The following is a 19409-nucleotide window of genomic DNA, read 5'->3' as shown; positions in this document are numbered from 1 at the left end:
CATAAGTCTCAAACAAATGGAAATATATACCATGTTCTTGGACAGGAAAGCCTTAACAGTATAAAGTCAGTTTCCCTAAATTCAATGCAATAAATTCAGTCAAAATTAAAATCTCAGTAGGATTTTTAATGAAATTTGATGATTCTAAAATTCTTCCCTAAAAGAAAATGAACCAAAACATTTTTTGTAAAAGAACAAGGAAGGACTTGCCTTATCAAATACTTTTAAAACTATAAATGAAATTAATTTTAAAAGTATGGCATTAGTGCAAAAATCTACAAAGAGATTAATAGAACAGAACCGAGCCTAGAAGGAGATCCACATATCTATGAGAATTTTGTGTGCAATGGAGAAGGTATATCACATCACTGAGGGAACAATTGGTAAAATGGTATTGGGACAATTTATTTTTTTTTTTATTTATTTTTTTTTTTTCTTTTTTTTATTATTATTATTATTATTATTATTATTATTATACTTTAGGCTCTATGATACATGTGCGCAACGTGCAGGTAAGTTACATATGTATACATGTGCCATGCTGGTGCGCTGCACCCACCAACTCGTCATCTAGCATTAGGTATATCTCCCAATGCTATCCCTCCCCCCTCCCCCCACCCCACAACAGTCCCCGAAGTGTGATGTTCCCCTTCCTGTGTCCATGTGTTCTCATTGTTCAATTCTCACCTATGAGTGAGAATATGCGGTGTTTGGTTTTTTGTTCTTGCGATAGTTTACTGAGAATGATGATTTCCAATTTCATCCATGTCCCTACAAAGGACGTGAACTCATCATTTTTTATGGCTGCATAGTATTCCATGGTGTATATGTGCCACATTTTCTTAATCCAGTCTATCATTGTTGGACATTTGGGTTGGTTCCAAGTCTTTGCTATTGTGAATAATGCCGCAATAAACATACGTGTGCATGTGTCTTTATAGCAGCATGATTTATAGTCCTTTGGGTATATACCCAGTAATGGGATGGCTGGGTCAAATGGAATTTCTAGTTCTAGATCCCTGAGGAATCGCCACACTGACTTCCACAAGGGTTGAACTAGTTTACAGTCCCACCAACAGTGTAAAAGTGTTCCTATTTCTCCACATCCTCTCCAGCACCTGTTGTTTCCTGACTTTTGAATGATTGCCATTCTAACTGGTGTGAGATGGTATCTCATTGTGGTTTTGATTTGCATTTCTCTGATGGCCAGTGATGGTGAGCATTTTTTCATGTGTTTTTTGGCTGCATAAATGTCTTCTTTTGAGAAGTGTCTGTTCATGTCCTTTGCCCACTTTTTGATGGGGTTGTTTGTTTTTTTCTTGTAAATTTGTTGGAGTTCATTGTAGATTCTGGATATTAGCCCTTTGTCAGATGAGTAGGTTGCGAAAATTTTCTCCCATTTTGTAGGTTGCCTGTTCACTCTGATGGTAGTTTCCTTTGCTGTGCAGAAGCTCTTTAGTTTAATTAGATCCCATTTGTCAATTTTGGCTTTTGTTGCCATTGCTTTTGGAGTTTTAGACATGAAGTCCTTGCCTATGCCTATGTCCTGAATGGTATTGCCTAGGTTTTCTTCTAGGGTTTTTATGGTTTTAGGTCTAACATTTAAGTCTTTAATCCATCTTGAATTAATTTTTGTATAAGGTGTAAGGAAGGGATCCAGTTTCAGCTTTCTACATATGGCTAGCCAGTTTTCCCAGCACCATTTATTAAATAGGGAATCCTTTCCCCATTTCTTGTTTTTGTCAGGTTTGTCAAAGATCAGATAGTTGTAGATATGTGGCGTTATTTCTGAGGGCTCTGTTCTGTTCCATTGATCTATATCTCTGTTTTGGTACCAGTACCATGCTGTTTTGGTTACTGTAGCCTTGTAGTATAGTTTGAAGTCAGGTAGCGTGATGCCTCCAGCTTTGTTCTTTTGGCTTAGGATTGACTTGGCGATGCGGGCTCTTTTTTGGTTCCATATGAACTTTAAAGTAGTTTTTTCCAATTCTGTGAAGAAAGTCATTGGTAACTTGATGGGGATGGCATTGAATCTGTAAATTACCTTGGGAAGGATGGCCATTTTCATGATATTGATTCTTCCTACCCATGAGCATGGAATGTTCTTCCATTTGTTTGTATCCTCTTTTATTTCCTTGAGCAGTGGTTTGTAGTTCTCCTTGAAGAGGTCCTTCACATCCCTTGTAAGTTGGATTCCTAGGTATTTTATTCTCTTTGAAGCAATTGTGAATGGGAGTTCACTCATGATTTGGCTCTGTGTTTGTCTGTTATTGATGTATAAGAATGCTTGTGATTTTTGTACATTGATTTTGTATCCTGAGACTTTGCTGAAGTTGCTTATCAGCTCAAGGAGATTTTGGGCTGAGACAATGGGGTTTTCTAGATATACTATCATGTCATCTGCAAACAGGGACAATTTGACTTCCTCTTTTCCTAATTGAATACCCTTGATTTCCTTCTCTTGCCTAATTGCCCTGGCCAGAACTTCCAACACTATGTTGAATAGAAGTGGTGAGAGAGGGCATCCCTGTCTTGTGCCAGTTTTCAAAGGGAATGCTTCCAGTTTTTGCCCATTCAGTATGATATTGGCTGTGGGTTTGTCATAAATAGCTCTTATTATTTTGAGATACGTCCCATCAATACCTAATTTATTGAGAGTTTTTAGCATGAAGGGTTGTTGAATTTTGTCAAAGGCCTTTTCTGCATCTATTGAGATAATCATGTGGTTTTTGACTTTGGTTCTGTTTATATGCTGGATTACATTTATTGATTTGCGTATATTGAACCAGCCTTGCATCCCAGGGATGAAGCCCACTTGACCATGGTGGATAAGCTTTTTGATGTGCTGCTGGATTCTGTTTGCCAGTATTTTATTGAGGATTTTTGCATCAATGTTCATCAAGGATATTGGTCTAAAATTCTCTTTTTTTGTTGTGTCTCTGCCAGGCTTTGGTATCAGGATGATGCTGGCCTCATAAAATGAGTTAGGGAGGATTCCCTCTTTTTCTATTGATTGGAATAGTTTCAGAAGGAATGGTACCAGCTCCTCCTTGTACCTCTGGTAGAATTCGGCTGTGAACCCATCTGGTCCTGGACTTTTTTTGGTTGGTAAGCTATTGATTATTGCCACAATTTCAGATCCTGTTATTGGTCTATTCAGAGATTCAACTTCTTCCTGGTTTAGTCTTGGGAGGGTGTATGTGTTGAGGAATTTATCCATTTCTTCTAGATTTTCTAGTTTATTTGCGTAGAGGTGTTTGTAATATTCTCTGATGGTAGTTTGTATTTCTGTGGGATCAGTGGTGATATCCCCTTTATCATTTTTTATTGCATCTATTTGATTCTTCTCTCTTTTTTTCTTTATTAATCATGCTAGTGGTCTATCAATTTTGTTGATCCTCTCAAAAAACCAGCTCCTGGATTCATTTATTTTTTGAAGGGTTTTTTGTGTCTCTATTTCCTTCAGTTCTGCTCTGATTTTAGTTATTTCTTGCCTTCTGCTAGCTTTTGAATGTGTTTGCTCTTGCTTTTCTAGTTCTTTTAATTGTGATGTTAGGGTGTCAATTTTGGATCTTTCCTGCTTTCTCTTGTGGGCATTTAGTGCTATAAATTTCCCTCTACACACTGCTTTGAATGCATCCCAGAGATTCTGGTATGTTGTGTCTTGGTTCTCGTTGGTTTCAAAGAACATCTTTATTTCTGCCTTCATTTCGTTATGTACCCAGTAGTCATTCAGGAGCAGGTTGTTCAGTTTCCACGTAGTTGAGCGGTTTTGAGTGAGATTCTTAATCCTGAGTTCTAGCTTGATTGCACTGTGATCTGAGAGATAGTTTGTTATAATTTCTGTTCTTTTACATTTATTGAGGAGAGCTTTACTTCCAAGTATATGGTCAATTTTGGAATAGGTGTGGTGTGGTGCTGAAAAAAATGTATATTCTGTTGATTTGGGGTGGAGAGTTCTGTAGATGTCTATTAGGTCTGCTTGGTGCAGAGCTGAGTTCAATTCCTGGGTATCCTTGTTGATTTTCTGTCTCGTTGATCTGTCTAATGTTGACAGTGGGGTGTTAAAGTCTCCCATTATTAATGTTTGGGAGTCTAAGTCTCTTTGTAGGTCACTCAGGACTTGCTTTATGAATCTGGGTGCTCCTGTATTGGGTGCATATATATTTAGGATAGTTAGCTCTTCTTGTTGAATTAATCCCTTTACCATTATGTAATGGCCTTCTTTGTCTCTTTTGATCTTTGTTGGTTTAAAGTCTGTTTTATCAGAGACTAGGATTGCAACCCCTGCCTTTTTTTGTTTTCCATTTGCTTGGTAGATCTTCCTCCATCCTTTTATTTTGAGCCTATTTGTGTCTCTGCACGTGAGATGGGTTTCCTGAATACAGCACACTGATGGGTCTTGAGTCTTTATCCAATTTGCCAGTCTGTGTCTTTTAATTGGAGCATTTAGTCCATTTACATTTAAAGTTAATATTGTTATGTGTGAATCTGATCCTGTCATTATGACGTTAGCTGGTTATTTTGCTCGTTAGTTGATGCAGTCCCTTCCTAGTCTCGATGGTCTTTACAATTCGGTATGATTTTGCAGTGGCTGGTACCGGTTGTGCCTTTCCATGTTTAGCGCTTCCTTCAGGAGCTCTTTTAGGGCAGGCCTGGTGGTGACAAAATCTCTTAGCATTTGCTTGTCTGTAAAGTATTTTATTTCTCCTTCACTTATGAAGCTTAGTTTGGCAGGATATGAAATTCTGGGTTGAAAATTCTTTTCTTTAAGAATGTTGAATATTGGTCCCCACTCTCTTCTGGCTTGTAGGGTTTCTGCCGAGAGATCCGCTGTTAGTCTGATGGGCTTCCCTTTGATGGTAACCCGACCTTTCTCTCTGGCTGCCCTTAACATTTTTTCCTTCATTTCAACTTTGGTGAATCTGACAATTATGTGTCTTGGAGTTGCTCTTCTCGAGGAGTATCTCTGTGGCGTTCTCTGTATTTCCTGAATCTGAATGTTGGCCTGTCTTGCTAGATTGGGGAAGTTCTCCTGGATAATATCCTGCAGAGTGTTTTCCAACTTGTTTCCATTCTCCCCGTCACTTTCAGGTACACCAATCAGACGTAGATTTGGTCTTTTCACATAGTCCCACATTTCTTGGAGGCTTTGCTCGTTTCTTTTTATTCTTTTTTCTTTAAACTTCCCTTCTCGCTTCATTTCATTCATTTCATCTTCCAGGGCTGATACCCTTTCTTCCATTTGATCGCATCGGCTCCTGAGGCTTCTGCATTCTTCACGTAGTTCTCGAGCCTTGGTTTTCAGCTCCATCAGCTCCTTTAAGCACTTCTCTGTATTGGTTATTCTAGTTATACATTCTTCTAAATTTTTTTCAAAGTTTTCAACTTCTTTGCCTTTGATTTGAATATCCTCCCGTAGCTCGGAGTAATTTGATCGTCTGAAGCCTTCTTCTCTCAGCTCATCAAAGTCATTCTCCGTCCAGCTTTGTTCCGTTGCTGGTGAGGAACTGCGTTCCTTTGGAGGAGGAGAGGTGCTCTGCATTTTAGAGTTTCCAGTTTTTCTGCTCTGTTTTTTCCCCATCTTTGTGGTTTTATCTACTTTTGGTCTTTGATGATGGTGATGTACAGATGGGTTTTTGGTGTGGATGTCCTTTCTGCTAGTTTTCCTTCTAACAGACAGGACCCTCAGCTGCAGGTCTGTTGGAGTACCTGGCAGGCCGTGTGAGGTGTCAGTCTGCCCCTGCTGGGGGGTGCCTCCCAGTTAGGCTGCTCGGGGGTCAGGGGTCAGGGACCCACTTGAGGAGGCAGTCAGCCCGTTCTCAGATCTCCAGCTGCGTGCTGGGAGAACCACTGCTCTCCTCAAAGCTGTCAGACAGGGACATTTAAGTCTGCAGAGGTTACTGCTGTCTTTTTGTTTGTCTGTGCCCTGCCCCCAGAGGTGGAGCCTACAGAGGCAGGCAGGCCTCCTTGAGCTGTGGTGGGCTCCACCCAGTTCAAGCTTCCAGGCTGCTTTGTTTACCTAAGCGAGCCTGGGCAATGGCGGGCGCCCCTCCCCCAGCCTCGCTGCCGACTTGCTGTTTGGTCTCTGACTGCTGTGCTAGCAATCAGCGAGACTCCGTGGGCGTAGGACCCTCTGAGCCAGGTGCGGGCTATACTCTCCTGGGGCACCGGTTCCTAAGCCCGTCGGAAAAACATAGTATTCGGGTGGGAGTGGCCCGACTTTCCAGGTGCCGTCTGTCACCCCTGGAAAGGGAACTCCCTGACCCCTTGCGCTTCCCGAGTGAGGCAATGCCTCGCCCCTGCTTCGGCTGGCGCACGGTGCGCTCACCCACTGACCTGCGCCCACTGTCTGGCACTCCCTAGTGAGATGAACACGGTACCTCAGATGGAAATGCAGAAATCACCCGTCTTCTGCGTCGCTCGCGCTGGGAGCTGTAGACCGGAGCTGTTCCTATTCGGCCATCTTGGCTCCTCCGGTATTGGGACAATTTAAAAAGCAAAGTTACATCCTTATTTTTAAACTGAGGGGCATTGTAGCATAGTGGTTAAGAGAACAGACTTTGGAGCCACATAGCCAGTTCAAATAAATTCTGGCTACACCATGTATTAGCTGTATGACTTTGGTCTTATTAATTAATTCTTTATACCTCTGTACCCTCATCTGTAAAATAAATATAATAATAATCTCAGCACTTTTGGAGGCGAAGACAGGAGTATCACTTGAGGCCAGGAGTTCAAGACCAGCCTGGCCAACATAGCGAGACCTTGTCTCTATGAAAAATAAATAAATAAATAAAAGCTAAAAAAAGTGCCTACCTTACAGTATTATTAGTATTAAATAACTTAATATATATAAAGTACTTATAGCAGCACATAGTAAGTACTATGTAAGTGGTAGTATTATTTTTTTGCCTTATACCATGCACAAAAATAAAGTCCAAAAGGAAGAAATAAAGAAAACCCAGATAGATTAAAGAGCTAAACATAAAATCAAAGCTATAAAAGCATTAGGAAAAAACAGAGGAAAGCATTTTTTTAAATCATGGAATGGAGAGGACCCACTCAGAAGCTGTATAAGAAACAAATAGTTTTGGTTACATGAATTAATAAATAGCACAAGATATCACAAAACATTTTAGGCCTGGTGCAGTGGCTCATGCACGTAATCCCAGCACTTTGGGAGGCCGAGGTGGGAGGTTCACTTGAAGCCAGAAGTTTGGGACCAGCCTGGGCAATAAAGTGACACTCTGTCTCTACGAACAACAACAACAAAAAAAACCCATAAGTTTTGTGGGTTTTTTTTTTTGAAATGGAGTTTCACTCCGTCACCCAGGCTGGAGTGCAATGGCATGATAATGGCTCACTGTAGCCTTGACCTCCTGGGCTCAAGAGATCCTCCCACCTCAGCCTCCCAAGTAGCTGAGACTACAGGCACATGCCACTACACCCAGCTAATTTTTTGTATGTTTGGTAGAGATGCGGTTTCACCATGTCTCCTAGGCTGGTCTCAACCTTCTGAGCTCAAGCAACTCACCCTCCTTGGCCTTCCAAATTGCTGGGATTATAGGCATGAGCCACCACACCGAGGCAGATATGTATTTTATACTTTGGGTTATAATACAATATTACTTTATTTTATTGTTCATATTGTTCTAGTTTTGAAAAAGTCTGGCAGCTTCCCAGAAGGTTAAACATAGTTACCCTATGACCCAGAAATTCCACTGGTAGGTGTATACCCAAGAGAAATGAAAACATGTGTCCAAAGACTCATAACAAATGTTCATAGCAAAGTTATTCATATAGCCCAAAATGGAAACAACCTGAATATCTGTTAGCCAATGAATGGGTAAACAAAATGTGGTATTTCCATTCAATGGAATATTATTTGGCCATTGAAAGGAATGAAGTACTAACACATGCTATAACATGGATAAACCTTGAAAACATGGTAAGTGAAAGATGTCAGTCACAAGGGCCCACATACTGCCTGGCCCCATTTATCTTAAATGTCCAGAAAAGGCCAATCTATAAGAGACAGAAATGAGAGTAGTGGTTGCCCAGGGCTTAGTGGGATAGAGGGGCAGGTTGAGAGGAAATGGAAGGATATTGGCTGGGGGCGGGGGGAATGTGGAGCCAATGGGCATGGGCTTTCCTTTTGGAGGAATGAAAATATTCCATAATTGATCGTGGTGATGGTGGCAGAACTCTGTGAATACTGTAAATATACTAAAAACCACCGCATTGTACACTTTAGGTAAACTATGGTATTTTTTTAATTGTATCTTAATAAAGCTGATGCACACATACTATTTACTTTGGGAATCTATGGAGAGCCTAAAAGGATAGGCATTTGTGCTCCAGAATACCTACAATTCCGTTAGAGATCTACGTGGCTGCCATATGTATTAAGATGTTGAGGACAGAGAAAACTGGTTTCAAATATGAGGCCCCAAAAACCATCAGAGCAAACACCTCAGTTTGCTGGCATTGATTTGTATTACACGTAGGCAAGTCCATGTGGCTTTGAGGTCAGTAGCTGTGTGGATGCATTTCTTTATTGAGGATTAATGATTTTCATAAGCAATGCTGGGCATGAGGGCAACTAATGCAAATTAAAATAAAACTCGAGTGTTCCCTAACTCATTGAATGACACCATCATTCTTCTGGTTGCGCAAGGCAGACATCTAGGAGTCATCCTCAGCACCTCCCTCACTCCCACTGCTAATCTATCACCAAGTACTATCAATTTGACCTCCCAAATATCTCTCAAATTCATCTACTTCCTCCTGTCTTTCACCATCAATAACCTAGTTCAAGTTACACACGTTTTATCTCAGCTACTTTAGTGATCTCAGGAACCTTTTAACTGGTCTCGTATCTACTCTTGCTTTCTTCCTTCCTTTCTTTGCCCAGCAACCAAGGTGATCTTTTACTTTTTTTTTTTTTTTTTTGAGACGGAGTCTCGCTCTGTCGCCAGGCTGGAGTGCAGTGGTGCAATCTCGGCTCACTGCAACCTCTGCCTCCCAGGTTCAAGCGATTCTCCTGCCTCAGCCTCCCCAGTAGCTGGGACTACAGGCAACCACCACCACGCCCAGCTAATTTTTGTATTTTTAGTAGAGATGGGGTTTCACCATATTGGCCAGGATGGTCTCGATCTCTTGACCTCGTGATCCGCCCATCTCGGCCTCCCAAAGTCCTGGGATTACAGGTGTGAGCCACCATGCCTGGCCAATCTTTTACATTTTTGAGTATGCATGACCTTTTGAAATCCTCTTTAGTAGTTTCCCATTGCTCTTAAAATAAAGACCAAAATCTTGAATGTGGTGTACAAGATCCTACTAACCTATCTGTCCTCATCTTGAGCCACTCTTTCCCTCACATTCTGCACTGTCAGCCACACTTTACGAGACCACAAATTACCACCTTCTAGGCAAATATGATGGTCTCTTTTCCCTGGCCTTCATTATTGACCACTGCCTCCTTATTGAAATTCTGTTTTCCTTTGTCCTTTATTTTCTCGCCACTCCTCTGCATTCTTTTCCCTCTTACCACCCAACTATGAACATTTCCGATATTCTCTACTCTTTGCTACTCTGTATTCCGTACTCTGTCCTTTAAGTGAATTAATACACTTTAACTATTAACTGAGTTCCAATCCGTATCTGCAACCGCCTGCTTATCTCCAGAGTTACCTCAAGCCAACATGTTTAAAATAGAACTTATTGTCGTCTTTATCCCTTATCCCCAGAAACATGTCCTTCAATTTTTTCTTTCAATGATGCCAGCATTCTTTCAGCCATTCAAACTACATACCTTAGAGCCATTTTCACTTGACCTGTCATTCCCCATATCAAATCAGTTACCAAGTTCTGTTGATTCTTCCTTTAAGTGATTCTTACATCTGTCCATCTAAATTGTCACTATTTTAGTTCTGACCCTCCTCACGTCATTCTTAGATCACACAACTCCCTTTATTTTTATTTTATATTTATTTATTTATTTATTTATTTATTTATTTATTTATTTATTTGAGACAGAATCTCACCCTGTCGCTCAGGCTGGAGTGCAGTGGCGCGATCTTGGCTCACTTCAAGCTCCGCCTCCCAGGTTCACGCCATTCTCCTGCCTCAGCCTTCCGAGTAGCTGGGACTAGAGGTGCCTGCCACCATGCCCGGCTAATTTTTTGTATTTTTAGTAGAGACAAGGTTTCACCATGTTAGCCAGGATGTTCTTGATCTCCTGACCTCGTGATCTGCCCGCCTTGGCCTCCCAAAGTGCTGGGATTACAGGCACAAGCCACCACGCCCGGCCTTTATTTTATTTTTTGAGACGGAGTTTGGAGTTTCGCTCTTGTTTCTCAGGCTGGAGTGCAATGGCACGACGTCGGCTCACCACAACCTCCACCTCCTGGGTTCAAGCGATTCTCCTGTCTCAGCCTCCCAAGTAGCTGGGACTACAGGCATGTGCCATCACACCTGGCTATTTTGTATTTTTAGTAGAGACGGGGTTTCTCCTTGTTGGTCAGGCTGGTCTCGAACTCCTGACCTCAGGTGATCTGCCCGCCTTGGCCTCCCAAAGTGCTGGGATTACAGGTGTGAGCCACTGCACCCAGCCACAACTCCCTTTAAACACGTCTCCCTGTCTGTGTTTTCCCACAAGGAGGTCTGTTCTAAACACCACTGGCATTTCTATCTTATTAAAACTACGCTTTCATCATATGACTCTCCTTCTCAAAAAGTTTCAGTGCCTTCCCGTTGCCAGCAGGATAAATTTCAAAATCTGAAGCCTGTAATGCAAAAACCCTTAACACACCAGCCCACAAGACGTTAGCAAACGTTCCACATACCGTGGATTAGACGAAGTTCCACGGTTTCTTTACTGTAAAACTTCCTTAAACTTTCAGTGAACTAATGTGCATTATAATGCTCCAAAAGGGTGATATATAGAATGCGGCATTTCCAAAACGCATTTGACTAAAGAACTCTATTTTCATAGACCATCTGTTAACATTTCTCATGACACTAGTGTTCTGAGGAAGAACATTGAGGAAAGGCTTAGGAAGCCCCATCCTACATTTCCAGTCTTATTTCCCGTTAACTCCTCTACATAAATCGTCTGCTTAGGCCAAACAACTCTTGGTCTTCCTAAGACATGCTTGTTCTCAAGTACAATCCAAGTCTTCATTTATTCTGTTCTACCCACATGGAATGCCCTTCTCTTTCTCTGAATATCTATATTTTTCTTTTTAATTGAGATTTAGTTCATATATCATAAAACTCACATTAAGGTGTACAGTTCAGTGAGTTATAGTATATTCACAAGATTGTGCAACCGTCACCATTATCTAATTCTAGAACATTTTCATCATCCCCAAAAGAAACTCTATACGCATTAGCAGTCCCTCCCCATACCTCCCTTCCCCAGCCCCTGGCAACCACAAATCTCCTTTCTGTCTCCATGGCTTTGCCTATTCTGCACATTTCATATAATCTCTGTATATGTAGATCCTACTCATCTACCCTAAGATCATGTTTGTTTGTTTGTTTAAGTCATTTTTTTCATTCATAACATTAAAATCACAACACTCATACCCTGTATCAGACACTGTGCCAAGCAAAGGCAAATGTCATTTTACCTTCAAGGGGCTCCCTGCCTAGTGGGGGAGACAGGCAGTACAGTGTTCAAAGTACTATTATGGTGCTGTGAACAAAGTACCAGAGGGGCAAAGAGGTTTGAGCAAGAAATTGTGGAGAGCCAGGGAAATCCTCACTGAGGAGGTGGCATCTGACTGGATATTGATTCATTTGTTCATTCATTCATTCAGCAAACAACTGTTGTGCCTCTTATGTGCCAGGCACAGTGCTGGACTCTGAAGATACAAAAATGCACAAGAAAAATTCCCTGTACCTCAAGGAGCTCAATTGTCTGGAGGAGATAAATACATAGCATTTCAAAACAATATAGTATATTAGAGGAATGGAAAGCTCACTGTGGGAACAGACAACTAACTCTGCTTGTGAATTTGAAGAAAAAGTATAAGTCTACGAAGTGGACAAGGATGAGGGGTAGTGTTTCAAGCAGAGACTAGACCACCTCTGACTGGGATATCCTAGTGCTCATTTCTTTAACTGAATGAGAGCACCTAATGTTTGTGTCTCTTAATCACATACCTTGTGAAGTCATCTTTACATGTGGATGCCTTGTGTCCCCAAAAGCACTGCACAACCTTTAGGATAAAAGTTTTGTCTTTTCCCTCTTAGTGCCCTCATTATCGCGGTGTTTTATGTATAGTAATTTCTTTTTGGATCCAAATGAATGAAAGGATGACAGCTGAGACAGCATTCTTGACACTCTCAAAAAGCTGCTGCCTAATGTGTCTCCTATCACATTTCTCCCTTCTGGGGCTTTAACATGAATGCTTTCTTTGTATTCCATCTCCTATGCAAGAACCAAGAAAGTAGCTTCTTAGACTAATACTTTTCACTATTGCGAAGTATTGTGAAGAAGCAAATATAATTTTGTGATTAGTCATGTTAAAGACCACTGATAAGGCTAAGGGACCATCTTAGAAATGTGTGCTGTGTTCATAGCTAGGTAGATATCGTTAATTCTGAAGATGAATATAATTTCTACTCCAAATATGGACTAACTCTGCTGACAGAAATTAAGAAATTCAATAAAACTGCTTCTTGACAACCTTATGCGAAAAGTAGAGGTAGATATTAGGGAGGTAATTGACTGAAGACAGACTCAAGGGAAGCCCCAAACAGTATACAGGTTTTTCTCCTGCTTCAGGGAGATTAGGAATCTTTCTAATTCTTTCCTTCAGTCAGAGAGGACCTCGGTTTATGTCTCTTCATGAGATCTTGCTATGGAACACTCTACAGCTGACAAACCTTCAAAGTGCTCTCCTCCTACAGTCTCCAGGAGCACAGACCTTCCTAAACGTCAGCAGAGCTCCTATTGTTTGTTTAGTAATAAAGGGACATAGCATGGACACAGGTAGTGCCACAATGAACTGTGACAATAATAACTGCAAAATTTCTGTTCTTGGATTTCAGAAAGACTACCCAGAAATGGAGATTCTCTGGCTGATGGTCAAGTCCTGGAATACTGGAGTACTTATGTTTAGCAGGAGCAAGTATGTATCTGCTGAAAAGTGGTGTGGCCTGGCCTTGCGTTTCCTTGACCACCTTACCTCCTTCAAGGAATACTATGAAACTCAGGTGAGGAGGGAGAGGGTTAGGGCAGATGACATGACCTAGGGGGCAAGAGGTTATGGCTGGGCTCTCCACAAGGACTCAACCCCATCCTCCTTGGCTAGGAAAGGATCTTGCTCATTGTTCCTCTCAGTGGTTCCATATAACTTCAAGAATCAGGAGACCATAAACAGTAATTCCTTAGAGCAAAAACCAAGAAGGACAGAGAACAGGGGGAAACTTGAGGATAGCAAATGGAATCTAATTAAGAGGAATGCCAAGAGTGAGCTCTGGAAAGATGCATCACTGTCAGTGCCAGTGCATGTGGGAAAGGACTGGCCTCTGCTCAAAGCAGTAACTGTTGAAAAAGGCATTTTCTCCAGGAACTATTCTCAGTTACAGAGTTCTGGGCCATTGGCTAACCAAGAGAGGTTTGGTGGAGAAAAAGCCTTGTTACCAAATAAGAGCAAAGGATATTTTATAGTTCAGTATCTTCTCCCTTATAATAGGGGATTCCTTTTCCTCAAGAGAGGACTGTATTTTCTCCCCAAATCTGAGATGCTTCAGATCTCCGAAGGTAACAGTTAGACTTTCATGCCATCACCATGGGTCTGGGAAGCTTTCCCACGTTTCTTTTTCCCCTCAAGAAATCTATGTGTTGTTCTCTTTCCCAGATGAATATGCTGTATAGTCAGCTTGTGGAAGCATTGAGTAACAGCAAGGGCCCAGTTTTTCATGAACATGGCTACTGGAGCAAGTCAGATTAGGCAAGCTCACGGCCACATGAAGAAGATACATTGTCCCGAGATGCTGACTGTTTAAATTTTTGCCAGAGTTTCTCTTGAGCTTTTGTTTCTGTTTTCTCAGACCCTGTTTTCATGTTGTTGAATAAACTTTCTAAAATAAAAGCATGCTGAATTTACCTTGGTGACCAGCTCATTTCTGGGGGACAAATGAATTTTCCAAAGTGCTAAGGATGATATTGAAATAGACCATGTGAGAGCAAGATGGTTTATGCCCCATGTGAACAAAAGAGAATGTTCATCCCAGTTCAACACAGATTGCATTTTATTCCCAAAGTGCTCAAATTCCTAATCCCTGAAGATATCAAAGAATCCCAGACTCTTATTTGGAAGGACCTTAGTGGTCACCAGGGCCAGCATTTATCTGATTCATGAAATCTCTCTCTAACATCCTTGAGAATCCGTTGCCCAGTTTCTAACAGAACTTATCCCAGGCCGGGCGCAGTGGCTCGTGCCTGTAATCCTAGCACTTTGGGAGGCCGAGGTGGGCAGATCACTTGAGGCCAGGAGTTCAAGACCAGCCTGGCCAACATGGCAAAACTCCATCTCTACTAAAAATACAAAAAAAAATTAGCCAGGCATGGTGGCACGTGCCTGTAGTCCCAGCTACTCGGGAGGCTGAGGCAGGAGAATCGTTTGAACCCAGGAGGCAGAGGTTGCAGTGAGCTGAGATCGAGCCACTGTACTCCAGCCTAGGTGACAGAGCAAGACTCCATCTCAAAAAAAAAAAAGGAACTTATCCCATGACAGGGAACTCCTGAGATAGCTGAACCCACCTATTTTGCTCCCTAATTGGTAAGATGTCCTACCTCATACTAAACAGAAGTCTGTCTCCCTGTGACAAATCTGCTTCCTGTGTCACAGATGCCCCTTGGAGATGCCTCTGAAGACAGAAGCCAGGCCTATCTCTGTCCTCCAGGCTTTTTCTCCTTTGAGGTAAACATCCTCAGACCCCTTGGTTGTTCCTCATGTGATCTGGTCACCTCACCTTCCAAAAGCCAAGTCCCATGTTCCAGTGAGGCCTGACCAATACAGTTGAGCAGCCTCTTTCTGGGTAGACTGGCGTTAGTGTACCATAAGATTACACTACGTTTTTCCTCCAGTTGATTTGTATTAATATTTTTAAGCTTTTGATTTTGACATAGTTTCGGACTTAAGAAAAGTTGCAACCAAGCACAAAGAATTGACATACACCCTTTATCCAGCTTCTCTATTTATTTTTTACCACATTGCCTTCCTGTCACTCTCTCAGTTTCTTTCTGAACCAGTTGAGATTAATTTGCGGACATCCTGCCCCATTTCCCCTTAATGCTTCAGTGAGTATTTCATAAAAACAAGGATACTCTCCTACATAACCACAGTACAACCATCAAAATTAGGAAATTAACAATGATTCAATTCTACCATCTAATCCACAGACCCCATTCAAATTTCACTGTTTATCCTAGTAAAGTCCTTCCTAAGTTCCGGATTATAAGTTGTATTTAGTTGTCATGTCTCTACCATCTCCTACAAACTGAAATGATTCCTCAGTCTTTCCTTATCTTTTACGACCTTGACATTTTTGAAGAGTACAGGCTAATTACTTTGTACCATGCACCTCAATTTAGGTGGTTCTGATGTTTCCTAATGATTAGCTTCAGTTTATGCATTTTGGGTAGGCATACCACAAAAAAATGGTGTGTTCTCAGTGCGTCATACCAGCAAGCACACAATGTCAATTTGCCCTGTTACTAAAGTTAAGAAGATGTCTGCCAGGTCTCTCCGATGTAAAGTCAGTTGCTAAATATTTTGTACTTAGTGGTTAATAATTAATTATGAGGTACTTGGTGGAAGATAGTTTGAGACTAAGTAAATACCACGTTCCTCATTAAACTTTCACCACTAGTTTTAGCATCCATTGGTGATTCTTGCCCGAACATTTGTACTGTGATGGTTACTAAATGTTGATTTTTCTGCTTCCATCATTCCTTCTTCATTTATTAGTTGGCATTGGTAAGGTAGAGGTTTTTCTTCTCCCCCATTTATTCATGTTTTTAAAATACATTTTAGTACAGACTAATGGATTCCTATTTTATTAAATGGGTTATAAGCCATTATCATTATTTATTTTGCTGCCCAAAGCTGGGTCCTACCCCCATTTGACATGTCCCCATCATTCTTTCAGCACTTCCTTATTTTGTGGCACAGTAAGATGCACCAGAGCTTATCTTGTACTTTCCCTGTGCCAGACCCGGAATCAGTCATTTCTCCAAGGAGCCATGATGCCTTATAACAGAGTGGTAGTTGGTGTCCAAGATCTGGGTCCTAGAGGTGTACTCATTGTTACAGGGGTGACATTATTTCTAGGTCCTGTCAGTGGACAGAGCTGGGAAATAAATGTGTGTATGTGTACATACGTATAGATGAATGTATACGTATACATGCACACATATAAAATCATGAGTTCATACTGATAGCTCCATTTTCTTTTCTTTTTTTTTTTTTAGACGGAGTCTTGCTGTGTTGCCCAGGCTGGAGTGCAATGGCACTATCTCGGCTCACTGCAACCTCTGCCTCCCAGGTTCAAGTGATTCTCCTGCCTCAACCTCCCAAGTAGGTGAGACTACAGGCGTGTGCCACCACGCCTGGCTAATTTTTGTATTTTTAGTAGAGACGAGATTTCGCCATGTTGGCCAGGATGGTCTCGAACTCCTGACCTCAGCAGATCCACCCGCCTCGGCCTCCCAAAGTGCTGGGATTATAAGCGTGAGCCACCATACCTGGCTGATAGCTCCATTTTCAATCCAACACCAGTGGATTTATTCTAGCTTTCTCCCCTTTCCCTATTTGTAACTCTTTCTTTCAACATTGAGAAGCCTGGCTGATTCACCTCTGATATTCACTTATTGGCTCATTCTCTCTGTGTGATCCCAATCTCCTAGTCATTTTGGTTGTCTCCCCAGCCCTAACCTCACCAACCTGACCAAGAGGCTGCCCCTTTGGCCCAAGCCCCAGTGAACACTCTGGCCAACTTATCAAGGGAGCCTCCAGTCTAGAGAGCAAGCAAGCTGAGTTTCTAGCTGAACCTGCCACCAGGCCCTGCCCCTGACCCCTGCCTCGCCGAGGGGAAGGGAAAGAAACCACATGGCATGGAAGCAGGCCCTTCATGTTGTTGACTCACCAGGCTCACTGTTTGCTCTTCCCTGCCTTCACCTTAGTTTGCTCCTACTTATCTTTGAGAAGTCAGCTCATGCGTCAGTTCCTCGGAAAAACTTTCCCTAACTAGGTCAGGTTCTCTTATTCTATGCTCTCAGCATTGTTTTATTCTTCACAGCTTAAAATAAATACATTTGTTTGTGGAATAATTTGATTAATGTCCGTTTCCCTCAATAGTCTTTAAGCTCCATGAGAGAAGATGGTGTGTTTTCCTCACCATTGTATAATCCCAGGGTCTAGCACAGTGCCTGGCATGCTTTTTTTTTTTTTTTTTTTTTTTGAGATAGGGTCCTGCTCTGTTGCCCAGGCTGGAGGGCAGTGGTGCGATCTCAGCTCACTGCAGCCTCCGCCTCCTGGGCTGCAATGATCCTCCCATCTCAGTCTTACAAGTAGCTGGGACTATAGATGAGTGCCACCACACCCGGCTAATTTTTCTATTTTTTGTAGAGACGGGATTTCACCATGTTGCCCAGGCTGCTCTCGAGCTCCTGAGCTCAAATGATCTGCTTGCCTCTGCCTCCCAGAGTGCTGGGATTACAGGTATGAGCCACTGTACCTGGCCTGCCTGGTACTTCCAATAAATATTTGTTGAAAGAAAAATGAAAACTTCTAAGTCTTTTTTTCTACACATACGGCCATTAATTAATGTTTCTGCTTGTACTTCCAGGTTTTTGTGTTTGTTTTTGAAACAGCATTTCGCTCTGTCACCCAGGCCACAGTGCAGTGGCTCAATCATAGCTCACTGCAGCTTCAAACTCCCAGGCTCAAGTGATCCTCCTGCCTCAGCCTCCCGAGTAGCAGGGACCACAGGCGTGCACCACCATGATTAGCTAATTTTTTTATTATTATTTTTAGTAGAGACGAGGTCTCACTATGTTGTCCAGGGTCTCAAACTCCTGAGCTCAAGTGATCTTCCTGCTTCAGCTTCCCAAAATGTTAGGATTGCAGGCATGAGCCGCCATGTCCGGCCTACTTCCAGTTTTTAAAACATCTAATTGGCTGGGTGTGGTGGCTCACGCCTGTAATTCCAGCTCTTTGGGAGGCCGAGGCAGGCAGATCACCTGAGGTCGGGAGTTTGAGACCAGCCTGACCAACATGGAGAAACCCCGTCTCTACTAAAAATACAAAAATTAGCCGGACGTGGTGGCGCATGCCTATAATCCCAGCTACTCGGGAGGCTGAGGCAGGAGAGTCGCTTGAACCTGGGAGGTGGAGGTTACAGTGAGCCAAGATCGTGCCATTGCACTCCAGCCTGGGCAATGAGCGAAACTCCATCTCAAAAAAAACAAACAACAACAACAACAACAAACATCTAATTGATTGTATCACTATTAAATTGCTCTTGCCAGCTAATCTTTTTGGATGCAGAGTCTATCTTTAAGTATGTTACTTATCCCTCTCAGGCTGACATCATCTGCACATTTGATCAGCATGCCAGCTAATAGCTTTAACCAAGTATATGATAAAACACTGAACAGGAGAGGGCTGAGACCAAGCTTGGTGAAGTGCTTTGCAGTCTTACTTCTGGGTTATTTCATTCACGCAACAAATATTTCCTGAACACTTCCTGCTAATGGACTGGACACTTCATGGTACAAGGGATAAAGTGGTGAACAAAATAGAGGATCAAGTCTCTCCTTCAAAGAGCTTACATTCTAGTGGGGGCAATAGATAATAAACTAGTATATAAATAACTTAAACATTGATCCATTAATAGCAGACTTTGGGATGATCATTTGCCTGCTCAATAATTGTACCATCTACATTTTTCCAGCCTTTTCACAAGAATGTCATGAGTGATTTTTGTCAATGCCTTGCTGGAACCCAGCTACACTTTACCCATTTTCAAAGCTTTACCCATTTATGTTGATTTACTAAGCTCATTTCAGAAAAGAAAATGAGCTTACTCTGTCTTAAGCTATTCTTAGGTAAAGGGTTTATAAACTCTTTGTGATCACTAGCTCCCCTCTAAAGACTCTCATGCAAACCATTCCTTCCAATAACGTATTCCAGAAACTTGCTTGGGATTAAGATGAAACCTTCTTGTCTAAAGCTTGTGAAATCTATCTTCTTCCAAAAAAAAAGCGGGGGGGAGGGTGGCCAGGTGCAGTGGCTCACGCCTGTAATCCCAGCACTTTGGGAGGCCGAGGCGGGCAGACCACGAGGTCAGGAGATCAAGACCATCCTGGCTAACACGGTGAAACC

General features: G+C 42.1%; 1 protein-coding gene across 5 annotated transcripts in view; it reads left to right on the top strand.

The window, feature by feature from the left end:
• Positions 1–14125, top strand: part of TEX11 (testis expressed 11) — a 385652-nt gene extending 371527 nt beyond the window's left edge. For all 5 annotated transcript variants that reach the window (XM_054470766.1, XM_054470768.2, XM_054470767.2 and 2 more), the window contains 2 exons: positions 13066–13230; positions 13878–14125. In XM_054470766.1, the coding sequence (XP_054326741.1) occupies positions 13066–13230; positions 13878–13970 (258 nt within the window). In that variant the 3' untranslated portion in view covers positions 13971–14125. The remainder of the gene's footprint in view (positions 1–13065; positions 13231–13877) is intronic.
• The last annotated feature ends 5284 nt before the right edge of the window (positions 14126–19409 follow it).

This window comes from Pongo pygmaeus, chromosome X (assembly GCF_028885625.2).
Source record: "Pongo pygmaeus isolate AG05252 chromosome X, NHGRI_mPonPyg2-v2.0_pri, whole genome shotgun sequence".
NCBI lineage: Eukaryota > Metazoa > Chordata > Mammalia > Primates > Hominidae > Pongo > Pongo pygmaeus.
The sequence above is the reverse complement of the archived record's forward strand: the minus strand, read 5'-3'. Positions and strand labels throughout refer to the sequence as shown.